We start from the raw sequence: 15776 nt of genomic DNA, 5'->3' as shown, positions 1-15776 counted from the left end.
AGATTATGAATAAGCTTTTCAGAATATGTTAAAAATTAAAAAAGCGAGTTTCTTTTTTTTAATCACGCTGCATCTTGATAGGGAAAGTTGGATATTTTTTTTTTCAGACAACTTAAACAAGAAAAGACTTAATTTCAAAAAAGAATCTTCCATTCAATATTTGAAAATACTATATAGAAACCTAATTCAATGTAAATGTTTCATGTTAATTGTCTCACTGTTTCTATGATATAATAATAATATATCAATTTAATTCCCCGCAAAACACATTCTGAATCGGAGCCACAATACACTGTTGATTATAGTTTCCACATGGCAATCGACCGTTTACAGCAACTTTAAGACAGGAAAAGCAAAACACAGTTTTGCATTTAGTGCAAGTCATGGTTTTACAATCCTTCAAGTGTTCGATCAGATATCTGCAGGAAACATTTGGACACATTCGCTTTGATGGCACACCCTCTATATTTGACATATCAATCTTCTTAAGTGGGGCTTCATTAAGAATTCTTTGAAATGCCTCTAATTCTCTTTTGCTGCACTGGTGGTTTGTTATCCAGGGTGATTTGCAACTCCAGCAGAAATCAAAGGCTACGCCCTTCTTTTTAGAGCATGAAGTACATCTGATGGGCAGGACATCCGTCTGTCGTTGACAGAATTGGCCGCATTCGGGGCACTCTGAGGTAATATCACTTTCTTGATTGACAGAGTTGAAGGAAATCTTGAACTCATAGAATATTCGCTCATCCTCTGTCATGTCGGCTTTTTTAACAATTTCCCTCATATCCCACTCAGCATTGCAATCTTTTGTAAGGCAGCATACCACTGGCTTCACTTTACACATTAATGTGTTCTTCATATGGCCAAATAAATTGTATGGAGCTTAAAAATAAATAAATATTTGAAAGTATAAATCTATTAGTAAAGCAGATGACAAAACAGAATCACTCATCCTTTAACCAACAGTCTATTACAGATTAATTAGTCCCCTTTTTATTAATGAAATATATGGAAATAACGAACAGTATTCAAGCTCAAAAGTCCATTAAACAATACAAAATAGGAGCAGAGCAAACACGGACCTCCAAACATCAGAGTTGGGATCAGGTGCCATGGAGGAGTGAGCATCCCCTGCCGACCGGTCACACCCGCCGTGTGATCCTTGTCATGATCGGGAAATAACGGAAAAATCCATCGACAATTCAGTGTGTAAATAATGGCCTAACAATTAGTATGAAAAACGTCAGTCAGCATTTGACTCGATCATAAATTGTATTTGCTGGCAAGGTCATTGTATCGACCATAGAACTTACGAAATGATGACTTTAAACGAGACAACTGATATTCTTGTTTCATCAACTTATTTGTCAATAATTTACCTCGTTTTAGAAATTGTACATACGTAGAGCATATTCTTGCGTATCGAATTAACTGAGAGATATATACCCCGTATGCAGGTGATGAAGGTATATTGCTGCATAAGGAAGGGAAGTTGACGATTGAAAAGTTAAAGTCATCACGTTTATCATAAAGCTAGGTTGTTATATTACCATTAACGTCTTTTTCAAGTAAAATATCCAAATATGAAACAGATGTGTCAGACTCTGTGGTATCTTTTATCTCAGGTTCACCAGGACATATCGTATCGACATAAGAATGGAAATAGCCATTGTTAATAGACAATACGTCGTCGATATATCTAAATGTCGAGTTGAAGGCCACAGCAAGTGTTTTCTTCTTTTCACGTACAAGATTTTGGATAAATTCTGCTTCATATGAATACAAAAAAGGTCTGCTAATAACTGGGCGCAATTGGTACCCATGGGAATTTCAATAGACTGTTTGAAGACCTGGTCTCCAAAAACCACAGAGATATTGTCAATCAGAAACTCAAGCATCTTTTTAATGTCAACATCAGAGTACTGTGTGTACAATCAGAATGTTTTTAACAAAATAATTTTGCAAATGACTAATAACAAGGTAAGTATATTTACGAGTTCCATTTTTATTGAAAAAGCAGCTGTCAATGATATCAAAAAGCCTGGACTTTAATTTATCGTGGGGAATGGTTGTGTATAAAGTTGAAAAGTCGTAAGTTTTTAAACTGTTGATTTTGGTAAAATCTTGTGATTTCAAATTTTCCAAAAGTTCCTTGGAATTTTTAAGTATCCACATCTGATTTACACCACTTCTCGAATATATTGTTGCACAGTACTCTTGAAGTTTCTCCTTCACCACTGTTAATGTCTTAGAGAGGAGAAAAGATAGAGGCTTGATTGAATATTTAATGGAACCCGCTATGCATCTTTGTGTGTAAGGATTTTTATGAAGTTTTGGAATCCAATATAAATATGGTAATTCAAATTCATTTTGGTTGTTTGGAATATTAAAAATATTCAAAACTGACATATGATTTTGAAGAATTTCTTCCTTAAAAAAGGAACTATGAGTATAAGTTGGATTACCACTTGTAGAATTAAATCCAAGTTCCTCTAAAATACATTTAATATAATGAGCCTTACAAACAAAAACAATGTTGTTACCTGCTTTGTCAGCAGGGACCAGTACGTACTGATCATATAATCTATCTAATTCTTTCTCCACTTCTGGATTATTGAATACAGAAGGATAGATGGTTTTCATATTGCCTCTCAATCTTTTAATGCGCGATTTTAACATACATCTGATACATTTAATCCATTCTGACAAAGTGTCAAGGTCTTCTTTTTCATGTCTGGCCCATCGCCTGGCGTAGTCCTCTACAGAATCCATAATATTTATGAAATTCTGACGCCCGTTGAAGGATCTGGGTTCCCTAAATTTAGGACCTTTCAAAATTAGTGATCTAAGGTCCTCATTATTAACTATAGTTACCTCACCAGTAATAACGTGTCCAGCAGGACTATAGTTATAGGGCGAAGAAGAACATGAACACGATGGAGGATTATGTTTCAGATATTCGATATCCAGGTCCTGTAAAGTTTTTTTTATAATTAAAAAGTTTGGAAGCAATAGTCGATGTATATTTGTAGGAAATACAAGGTGTAGTCTTTAACTTGAAATATGGTGGAATACAAGACTGGACCCTTTTGTGATTAAGAATATTACTTATATTAACCGCGTCAATTCCTTTGTTGGAATATTGAAGTTTAAGGAAAAAACGGATTGTTTTAGCTGCATTTTCTTCAGTAAAACGCGGCGGTTTAAAAAGCCTATGATTGGCAATATCCATAATTACAGATCCGAGCCTATATTCTGGTGTCAAGGAATCAAAAACTGGACTTTTCTTGACCTTTTCAAGAAGACTATTTAAAAGTTTCAAAGGGACAGTGTAAAGTTTAGTGGGAATATGATGTAGACCTAACTGTTGATTTACGTAAGATAGTAATGAATCAAAAGAGACATCGTGTATTAAAGGTTTATTGTAAGACCGATGCCCATGACTACGCTTACGTCTCTGTGTATGGTTAAAAAGTCCCATCACATTTACATTGTTACACTGTGCACTGGAAAGATTTCCAACACTATCGACATTGTCATTACATCCATAGGGAAAGGCTGTCCCTAGTTTTCTTATCCAAAATTCTTCTCGTTGTCTACGGACAGGTGTACTCAGTGTTGGACTGTTTGTGTGGTGGTAAATATAATAATATAATTAAATGGTGGTAAATAATATGTTTCGTGTTTCAGAAATTTAGCTTTTTGAATAGTTTATATAAATGTTTTATATGAAAGAAAAAGATGGCATAGCCACGTTTAGAGGAATTTAGAAAAAAAAAAAAGAGACAACTTATTGATCTCTCATATAATTGAAAATTCCTAGTTTTGGTAAAATATACCTCCCCTTCTGTAGAAATGGAGATGATATTATAATTCAGGAAAGTATATTGCTATATATTATATATATATAAACTGTAGACGTCAATATGAAATAGAAAATTGTACTTTTGGTGTAAACACGATAGGTTTATCTTCTCTATTTATAATCCTTGATAATATACTGTTCATATAATGCTAATATTATCAGGATAACTACGCCTTTCTGTTTTAGCTCATTTAAGCCAAAAGCTAAAGAGAGAATTTTTGATCAGCTCTCTGCCGTATGTATACTTTTCATTGTTCGACCTTTTCTCAAGAATCACTGATCCATTTTTAACTGAACTTGCCACAAAGTATCCTTGGATGCGATGAAACTAAATTTACCAAAATAACGGGTTACTTACTGGAACAGATAATTTAGAATAAGTGAAAATTAAATGGCACCTTTTTGAAATCTTTTGATGAAGAACATTTGGACCAGAAAAAGATGAAACTTAATGAAAGGTTTATTAGACAGTGTTGAGTCAAGTTGTGTCCCCCGGGTGTAGATTGGTCACAAAGACATTAGGGCAATCAATGTTTTACATTGGAGTAAAGAGATTTTTTTTAATCAAGAAATCAAAGCAAAGATAAGTCAGATGATATAGAAACTCCCGAGGTGGTGTAGATTCAAGTTTGTCCAAATTAAGACGCCCAGGGGTAAAGTTGGGTCACATAGTTTTACATATGAATATAAAAGGGAAAAAAATTAAAAAAAAAAAAAATACCATAAAGCACAAAGCCAGAGATTGGTCTTATTCATATATAAGCAGTATCAGGTAGTGTAGATTCTAATTTGTTAAAATCTTAACCAAAGTGGATAAGATGGGGCCAGAACATGTTTTACATATGAATAAATTATACTAAAAATCTGCTAAAATATAACAGTGCTGCAGTGGCACATTGTGATGAAATGATTTGTTATGGTTTAAGTAGCTTGTTACTTACATGCCATATATAAGTTCTCATTGTGTGGTCTTGTATTTACTGTAGAGGCCCAATTCTTTACGTATATACATGCATGGACACTTTACTACGATATGATTTATTATTAATTTACAGGTCAAACGATTCAAATAACACTGCTCGACCTTTAACTTTATTTGTGATTCAAAGTGGATTCTATATCAACATGCATATTTAGATTTGGGCTTTATTTCTATGATATCCTGATTATCCTCATAAATTATGATTTGCATATAATATTCACATGTTGTTTACATATTTGTATTTTATGTGTCACCCTTGCCCATTAAATTTCTGTACCTATAGGTAACATTTATTCTTTTTTATGTCTTACTAAAAATTATGTCCCAACGTCATTAGTCTAGTATAATTCAGGTCCATCACAAACATAAAACACCAGGAATTAAAATGATTTTAAAGTATATCAAATTTATATTTACATACTAATTGCATGACCACATGACATTTTCAGCCTCGGTTCCTCGTCATCTTCGTCTAGGTCAATCATATCAGGCTCTGTTGTTACTAAATATCTTGGTATTTTCCTATCTGAGTTGCCAACCATAATTTGTAATGGTTTTGGTAAGCTTTGAGTAGCTCTATCATTTTCATACATAATTCCATCATCTAGATTCACAACTTCAACATAGTAGTGTTGGGTACCTAGTGTAGAGGCAATTTTCTTCTTAGCATTTCCTACAGTTAATGGATTCTGAAAGTAGAAAATACAAATTTAATCGTAAGCACATTGTTTAACTTACAAAAATGGACAGAAACTATAAAACTTACTTCTCCTAAGACGTGAATTCTGTCGCTTGATATTTGTTGGAAAAGCATTCTTCTTGTTTGCTTCAAAACTAAAATTTCCTTTAAATTAAGAGGTTATATTATATAAACATTAATGAGGTAAATCCATTTCAAATACTACTTTCTTTTTCATTTCAATGAATATGTCTATTTTTAAAAAAATGTAAAAATAGGAAATTCCCTGTTAAATATAGATTAACTGACCAAAGAATTTGACAGTTAAACATATATCATACAATTTTTATAATAATGAGCTGAGAAAAGGGCCATCAGATTTTTTTCGATAAGTTATTTTTAACATTGGGATTATTCAGTGTCATCATTTCAGGATCCATATTTACATTCACACATGCCTCTCGATTATTTTAATGAGAAGTTAGTCCCTAACTGTGATCTTTTTTGTCATCTCCCTCGGGAGATGACACATTAAGTTCGTAAGCCGGAAGTGAAGTCCTAGTGTAAGCTGACATTCTTTCATTCTCTATCCAGAGTTGTCGTTCCCGCTAAACTATCACCTACACCTCTGTCAACGCTTGTTATAAAAGATTCATGGAAAATTGTAAATGGTTAAACGTTGTATTAATAATCGTTTTTTTAATTATATTTCTTATCGGAAAACAATATTTATTTTAAATTTATTACACCTTAAAAGGATTTTTTAATTAAGATTTTAATTTTTACTCCGCAAAAAAGTTCCCTAAATACCTTGAAAATAAGTCGTTTTGAGAGATTATAGGTTTAAAATAAATGATGAAATATCATCTTTATCGATAATTACAATAATCAGTTACTATTTATATTTCAAATTTTCACCGTTTAAAATTTGTACAAGAATCTTGTACAACGAGCGTTGACAGAGGTGTTGTGAGCGTAGCGGAAGACAACTCTGGATAGAGAATGACATTCTTTAACTGACGATTGCTTAATTCTACTTTTACACTGGTGATCTGGGAATTATAAGACTGACAGTTATAAACTGATGCTGACGCGATTTCTAAATATAGAGTCCTGTATGTATGCAGAGTGCCAGACGAGTCGCCCCTAAGACAACAAGCTCCTTGGTCAATTCACCCAACTCGAAAAATTGGCAATCTCTACTTTTAAATCTAAGAATTTATGGATACCGTATTTATCTTTTTTTTTAATAGCGTACATGTATCTATGTTCAATGCAATGCAATATCTTCTATTATATGTGTACAAGTATCTCGATAGTTTGAATAATCTGACCGTATCAAGGGATAGTTCCCCACCACAACGTTAAACAGGACATTCATCATTTATCAATGGAACATTCTCTAGTGTCTCGATGGATAATTATTTCTGTCATAGTTGTGTATATATAGTATCAGGTAATTTTTTAATTTAACAGTTAAAATGGGGAGTGAATCTAAATTACAAGCAACTTATAAAAAATGAAGAAATGATGGCTCAATAACTATTACTTGTTTATTTCTTTAAATAACAAAATTATTCAACGGTTATCATTCAAAATGTAAAATAGGACGAATTCCTGGGGACAAATCTGTATATCGTATGAAATCTTCAACTACGGCAGTCCCACGCGGTTTTAATTGTCTTTCATGCAAATGAAAAGAACACTGCCTTAGCTAGACTCAATCTTTATTCTGAACTTTTGACCACATACAGGGTTATTGTGACACATAAGTGACCCCCCTTAATTCTGTTCCATCAAAATATTCTATATATAATACAATAAGTAACTGAATAATGCCTAGTATACATGATATCCAGGAAGTGCTTCTATTTTTTTTTTATTACTGCAGCTTTAGCAACATCAAAGCATGAAATATTTATATGTTTCAGGAATAGAGAAATCTATTTTATGATACAAATTCTCATACAAGAAAGATTTTATATTAGATTTCTGTTAAATACACATGCCCGACCGTGCATGGTCCACGTATTGCAGTCCTTTTTTTAAAGGAAAGCAACTGGTTGAATTTATATTAGAATTACAGTAACAGATACAAAAATCTTTGTAGATGAGAATCTTGTACCCAGAAAAGAATTTAAAAAAAAAAAAACGGTGGTTTACGCTATTTTAATACAAATTATATAGATCAACCTACATTATCCGGGTCGTTCAATTCGGATTTTTTTTAGATTATTATGTGAAATTTTTTCACCTTACCCATTTTTCTAAAAAAAAAATTAAAGTTTGACATATAATTTGAATGCAAAGTTATAAAAGTACATACTGTAGATTGCGAGAAAATTTTGTGGCATTTTTTTCCGTCTTAATTTTTCCAGTAGCATACGTGTATTTAATATGATATATAGCTTTAAGATTGAAATTGGGACAGGAGTGCATGGATGGATCATTTTACCTTAATATCCCAGTGGCTAAATAGCAAAATTACTTTGAAAAAAAGCTTTGGAAAGTCATTGAGGAAATAAATAAGAGTTTTAAACTTAAAATTCTCGGCGACTGAGGAATAATGGAAAAAGAAAAGCATAGTTTTTAGCAGCCTTCTGGCTAGAAAAACTTCTATTAATGACTGGTTATAATTTCCTCTACAATCATTTTCCTCGAAAACTCTTTTAAATCAGTGAAGTAAAGTTTCCCGATTATTCGGGGGGAAAAAAAAAATTATATGATGCTTAATATTCGCTTGGCTCAGATCTCAAAGTCATGTTAAAATTTTTGGTCCATGAACTTAAACTCTTACTTTATCCTCGGTTTTTAGTAAACAATCTTTAAAAAAAAAAACTATTAATATTTAATATTATATTGATAAACAAAATACAATGTATTTGCATTGACCAAACAGCCGAATCAGGCCTAATCTGATCATATATCATATATCAAAAAAAAAAAAAAAAAAAAAAAAAAAAAAAAACTATTCTTTTACTCCGATCCGTAGCATTTATAAACAAGCCTCAGACAGTTTTTACCGATTTAAAGTTTACAGTTTTTTTTTTTCAATCTAACATCTTGCTTTACATTGAGATCTTAAGCATGGAGGATTCTGTCCATCATCAACTAAAACTGTATGATTTTTATGTGAATGAAACCTTAAAAAATCATTTATATATACTGTGAATAACTTATTTTCGAGTGGTCTAATTTTCATGGTTAAAGGAAACATTACTAGTTTGAGAGGATTTGAATTCGAGGTTAAAGGACCACCACTGTACTAGCACTGTAGTGCAAAATTTTAACCTTTTGTGGGGAAATTTCGATCGACTTTCATATCACGAAAATTAAACCCTAACGAAAATTCGTGATTTCAAAGTAATCGAAATTGGAGAAGGGCATAGAACACAAAAAATATGCGCATAAGACATTACTGACTTGAATTTTTATTTCATTTATATAGGCAAGTTATTCGTTCTAAGCAATTGCTTTTATAATTTTTGCCATGCATAAATTAAGCTCAATTAAATTTTAAAAATACACATTTTGTATTGGAGCTACGTTACATATTTGACTATATCCTGAACATCTGAGATTACCATTTGTACAAATTGTTAAACAGGAAAAACAGAAATCGATTTTACAACCAGGACAGGTCATTTGCTTGCAAAGTCTTTCGTATTCAATTAAAGTTTTGCAGCTTGGACAAAGTCTTTTTGAAGGCACATTCTCAATTTTGGAATAATCTAAAGTTTTCTTTGGGGCATCATTCAGGATTTTTTGTATAGCTTCCAGGTCTTTATTACCACAGACATGATTTGGTATCCATGGTGATTTACAATCCCAACAGAAATCAAATTGTTTGTCAAACCCCCTTGATGTACAACGGATACAATGAACTGCTTTGGTGTTTTGTTGTCGTTGACAAAATTGACCACAATTCGGGCATTCAGATGTCTCGCCGTTGCCTTGAAGAATAGCATTCAGTGATATTTTATATTCAAAGAATATCCTCTCGTCGTCTGTCATATCAGCTTTCTGTGCTATTTCACGAAGGCTCCATTCTTGTAGACACCCCGGAGTTAGGCAACTTACAGAATGTTTCACTTTGTTCATCAGTGTATCTCTCATATGCCCAAATAAGTTGTATGGTGCTGCAAAATGAATGAACGTTTTGAATGAATTTATATCCCGTGATAAGCACATTTTTCCTTCATTTCATTTTCAAAGAAATGACATAAGAAGAACACTTGCTCATGAAAATAAATCTATACGACTACAGAACGTCATGCAAATGTTACTGCATAGAATTATAACAAAATATATGAACCGTAACGAAGATAGGTACATGTATTTAGGCATGCATTATTTAGAATGTTTACTGATAGCGTGTCCACACGACATCTTAAGCCTCGGTTCCTCGTCATAAGGGTCCTGTTCTATCATATCAACGTCAGTGGTCACAAGGTAGTATGGAACATGCCTCTCATTAGCCCCGATCATCACTTGAATAGGGCGGGGAAGGTTCAGAATTCCTCTGCTATTTTCGTATATAAGTCCCTCCTCAAAGTCCACGATATCTACACAGTGTCGCTGAATACCACAGAGGGATGCTATAGGCCCCTTTATTTCGCCAACTGTTGTATATGCCTAACAAATATATAACGATTAATTACTTTAAATCTTTTTCACTTCGTAACGAGGCTAAAATATACAAAATTATGCTGCTTACATTTTCAGAGAATAAAGATGGCTTTACACACAATGATTTTAAATAGAAAATAAAGCCATGTCAAGCTAAAACGAAATTTATACATGTACCGTGTAAAAGGAACGAACATAGCCAGACGACAATGTCTGAAACTCCATTTCACTGTTTTTCAATCCCAATATTAACGCATTTAAATGTCACTACTGCACTGTCAGTCTGTTCATTTTCCGGAAATAAAAATACAACTTTCGCTTTTGATTTGATTTCTTAAAATAACTCCCACATCTAAAGTTATATCAGTCTCTATAATGGACTTATTTTAAATTTATTCCTAGTAAAAAAGGAATCGATGAAAAATTGATAACTACATGTAACAATGAACAAGAGTCCCAAGGGCCTTAACGGTCATCTGAGTACAAGTGATATATGAAGCTTTGTTGCCAAATAGCAAGTAAAACAGTATGATGATCAACAAAATAATTGTTCTAGTAACTTTCTATCTTTCCCCCATTTATCACTATTACCATGCAGACTTTTAACAAAATGTCTATATTATTACCTCTCACATTGGCCTCATTTGGCCTTTGAAGAACATTTAAAAAGATAAGTTTTTTTTGTTTTATTATTTCCAATTCTACCTGATTATAAAAACTATGAAAGTACTTTTTGTATTATACAATAAATGCTCTTGCATAGTTCTCTTATTTTATTAACCTTTCAAATACATTATCTACAGTGATTAATTATCAAATGTGAATAGCAAAGGGGAATAACTTCACTCAGTAGAATACAAATTAATAGAGCCCTGGCCAGGACCAGAACACTTGACTAAACGGTCCAGATGTTCAAAATTCTGGTAAAAATACCTTGCTTATTAAAACTTTTACTCAGTTTGCTTCCAATATACCCATGAGCAGAGGAGATTTTCAAGGAAATAATGCATTTTCACTATTTAACACAGCCCTACCCTAACACCAGAACCCACGACCTAGGGTCATGAAAATTTACAAATTTGGTAGAGGTACCCTTATCATCATAACTATGCAATTAGTTGAAGATTTTGAAAGAATTCCACACATTTGCACTATATAATCAAATAGAGCCCCCCCCCCCCACCTCCCCCTCAGAGAAACAACAGAACCCCTGGGACCACAAGTTTTAAAAAATTTGTAAAAGCACCCTTGCTCATCATAACTAGACACTTGTTTCTTTGTTTTATAACCAGGAGTAGAAAAAAAATATTTTGAAAGAAATTATGAATTTTCACTATATAATCAATAGAGCCCCCCCCCCCCCCCCCTCTCACTAGAACCCCTGACCCTGGGGCCATGAAATTCACAATTTTAAAAGAGGCAGCCTTGCTCATCATAACTATGTACTTAGTTAGAATATTTCATACCCAGGAGCAGAGGAGAAGATTTTCAAAGATTTAATGCACTTGCACTATATAATCAATAGAGCCCCACCCTAACACCAGAACCCCTGACCCAGGGGCCATGAAATTCACAATTTTGGAAGAAGCAGCCATGCTCATCATAACTATGTACTTAGTCAGTTTATTTCATACCCAGGAGCAGAGAAGAAGATTTTCAAAGATTTAATGCATTTTCACTATATAATTAAAAGAGCCCTGCCCTAACACCAGAAACCCTGACACTGGGGCCATGAAATTCACAATTTCGGTAAAGGCACTCTTGCTCATCATAACTATGTACTTAGTTTATTTCATGCCCAGGAGCAGAGAAGATTTTCAAAGAATTAATGCATTTTCACTATATAATCAATAGAGCCCCCCCCCCCCTAAAACCAGAACCCCTGACCCTGTGGCCATGAAATGCACAATTTTAGTAGAGGCACTCTTGCTCATCATAATTATGTACTAAGTTAGTTTATTTCATACCCAGGAGCAGAGAAGAAGATTTTCAAAGATTTAATGCATTTTCACTATATAATCAATAAAGCCCCGCCCTAACACCAGAACCCCTGACCCAGGGGCCATGAAATTCACAATTTTGGAAGAGGCAATCTTGCTCAACATAACTATGTACTTAGTTAGTTTATTTAATACCCAGGAGCAGAGAAGAAGATTTTCAAAGAAATAATGCACTTTCACTATATGATGTATATAGCCCCACCCTATGTAATGACACGAATTAATATATCATCAATCAAATGAAATTAAAGGAATCCTCTAATGCTGTATTATTCAATTACTAAATAAGTAGTTACATGTACCACGACGCATGTGCGTCTTCAAACACAATTTTCCGCTCGGGTTCATGCTTTTTATTACATTTACAAAAGTGAAATACAGTAACTGTAATTTATTATTGAATAAAGGTTAAATTTTTCACACTGTGAAAAAATATATATATCAAATATGCGGCAAAGCTCTTCCTTCCCTTCACGATTGATTGATTGTTTGTTTGTTTTTAAAGTCCCTCTCGAGAATTTTTCCCTCATACGGAGACGCCACCACTTGCCGGTGGAGGGCTACAAATTCTGACCTATATTCGGCACTTACGGCCATTGAGCAGTGAGGGATCTTTTTCGTGCCAGCACCTACTGCGATACGGGACCTCGATTTATACGGTCTCATCCGAAGGACCGGTCTCCACGTCCCACAGTAGGATTCGAACCCGCGACGTAAAAATCAACTCCTTACTCCGCGACTCTAGAGCAGACGCTCTAACCACTGCGCCACGCAGGCGACCCTCCCTTCACGAAGTGCAACGAAAAATATTCTCTACCGTGTTATAACACAGAAAGAGTAAATAGACCTTCCTGACAGAGACTATAACTACCAAAGTTTCTCCAAATTGTTGTTAAAATCCATATCGACCATTTCTCGTAATAGCTTAGCTATGATGTCTCTCAACATTAAATAAAGTTCATATTATTGACACACATACATTACTCTTGGGGGAAAATTCCCTCAGTATTCCTGAATACCTTTTTTTCTATTGTACATTCTTATATTCAGCATTCTGGTAGATTCAATTGATTGTTCTTTAAAAAAAAAAGAAAGAAAGAAAGAATTGTGTATACAGACCAGAATTTATCAGTACATATTTTTATGTCGTGGGTTAATTTAATCTGTAGAAATTAATTCCATATTTTTTTTAATATTTCATATAGGGGGAGTGCGAAGTAAGTTTTTATGAATTTGCGTCCAATCCCATTGTATATATTAATTACAATAAAATATGTTCAACCCAAACCTTAAGGGGAAAAAAGAGGCGAATAATGATGAAATAATAAAAGCATTCTTTTTGAGGATTTCATTCAGACTTTTTTTATAATACCATTTCAGGCACAAACATTTTTACATTTTCTCGACGAAACTATGATTTACGCCAACTTTGAAAATTTTAGGGTGGGGGGGGGGGGTGCGCCGGGTGCGCCTCCCCTTAAATCCGCCACTGTATTATATAACAACTCAATAATATTTTGAACGCCACGTGCCAAAGTTTAACTTAGAATATATTTATGTACAATCTTTACACTTTGTTCTGCTTCGCCTTCTAATAACAACATAAGTATAGAATCATCACTACGTGATGTATTTGTAGTTTTGTTCAAATCAAATCGTCGCCTTTAAAAGTCAAGAATATAGCCAAACTATCTAGTCATAATCATATCTAGGAATATAAAATAACAAGTCCAAAAATTTAAAGTAAACCGTGCAAGACCTTTTTTCAAATCATCCACGTTACTTTTGCAAACGAAATAATGAAATATCAAGTATATTACCGCATATTATTCAGAAGAATGGTCGTTAGTTAAGTATAATACAACAATATCAAAAGATTGAACATTTTACTTTTGTTGTCATGTGTTTATTCAGGATACATGTCTTCCATTATATTCATGTTTCGATCCCTTATCTCATATACGAACAAGAGGCCCATGGGCCACATCGCTCACCTGAGTAACTTTGGCCATGCTGTTCTTCACCAGATTTCCCCCCTTGTAATACCTATTGTGGCCCCGCCCTACCCCCGTGGTCATGATTTGAACAATTTAGAATCTACACTACCCCAGGATGCTTCCAAATAAGTTTCAGCTTTTCTGGTCCAGTGGTTCTTGAAAAGAAGATTTTTAAAGATTTTCTTCTATATTTCAATGTAAAACTTGGATTCCCTATTGTGTTCAACCCTACCACAGGGGGTCATGATTTGAACAATGGATGCTTCCACTTTAGTTTCAGATTTCTGGCCCAGTGGTTCTTGAGAAGAAGACTTTTTAAAGATTTTTCCTATATATTTCAATGTATAACTTGGATTCCCTATTGTGGCCCCGCCCTACCTCCAGGGGTCATGATTTGAACAATTTAGAATCTACACTATCTCAGGATGCTTCCAAATAAGTTTCAGCTTTTCTGGCCCAGTGGTTCTTGAGAAGAAGATTTTTTAATGACCCCACCATATTTTTGTCTTTTCTTGATTATCTCCCCTTGTAAGGGGACTTGGCCCTTTATTTTTAACAATTTACACTCCCCCTTACCCAGGGATAATTTGTACCAAGTTTGGTTAAAATTGGCCCAGTGGTTCTTGAGAAGAAGTTGAAAATGTGAAAAGTTTACAGTTGGACAGACAGACGGACGGACGGACGACGGACAACGGGTGATCAGAAAAGCTCACTTGAGCTTTCAGCTCAGGTGAGCTAAAAAGTCATCTTTTTTATACATAATAATTATGATATTGATTGACAAGAAAAAAAATTATTTACGTTCATAAAAGAGAAGGTATACATCTCTGAATTTTAAAATTTCTTTTTCTTCAAAACACTTCCTGATGTGTTCATTATCACAAATATACCATTGATTGTCATGTTTCACCGCGGAATAATAATGCCCTCCGTTGAAATCCCCGTTGTGGTATACTACTGCATACAGTTCATACTGGGACTGAAAACAGAAGAAATGAAATGTGCATCTATTTTGACTTTAAATTTAAACTACACATTTTTTTTTATTGTGATACGGTGTCATTCATCAAACACGTGATTTTTTTAAATCCATATCCAAATATAAATGTAAAGGTTAGAACTTGTCTAATACAAAAACGTTAGTTGAAAAAATAGCTCGAATCTCTTTTCAGTTAATTAGGATTTTAATATTTTTCTTAATATCTTTCTAAGCTTGATTGATGTAAGTAGTAACACAATTTATAGGTATTCAAGCGCTTGATGTAGCTCTCAAACATTAAAATTGTAGGAACCCGTCTCATTTTTCTTGGATCACATCCCAAAATTCATATCAATGTTACCAGGAGAAAAGAACGTGCTGCTTTCAGTTATTCATTGCTTCATTGAAAAATCTTATTTTCCATTATTATATCATATCATTCGATTGTTTTAATGACTATTTACCATTTCATAAACTCTTCCTTCCCTTTCAGTTTCCAACTGAAGCCTTGGGCTGAATTTTATTTCGCAATTTCTTTTGACAAAACCATCACCATTATCCTGAAAGAATAGTTTACGATATCAAAATATTAATTTTATATTTTAACTATATTTTTAAAATTAAGTCATTTTGATCTACCATCAA

At 33.6% G+C, this 15776-nt stretch overlaps 1 protein-coding gene across 1 annotated transcript in view; it reads right to left on the bottom strand.

Moving 5' to 3' along the window:
- LOC133203985 (ubiquitin carboxyl-terminal hydrolase 22-like) overlaps positions 1-15776 on the bottom strand; it is a 37770-nt gene that overhangs the window by 18689 nt on the left and 3305 nt on the right. The window contains exon 9 of the mRNA XM_061339774.1: positions 15596-15691. Coding sequence (XP_061195758.1) covers positions 15596-15691 — 96 coding nt within the window. The remainder of the gene's footprint in view (positions 1-15595; positions 15692-15776) is intronic.

Source organism: Saccostrea echinata, unplaced genomic scaffold (assembly GCF_033153115.1).
Source record: "Saccostrea echinata isolate AGI-Se365-2 ecotype Australia unplaced genomic scaffold, CSIRO_AGI_Sech_v1 ptg000052l, whole genome shotgun sequence".
NCBI lineage: Eukaryota > Metazoa > Mollusca > Bivalvia > Ostreida > Ostreidae > Saccostrea > Saccostrea echinata.
The sequence above is the reverse complement of the archived record's forward strand: the minus strand, read 5'-3'. Positions and strand labels throughout refer to the sequence as shown.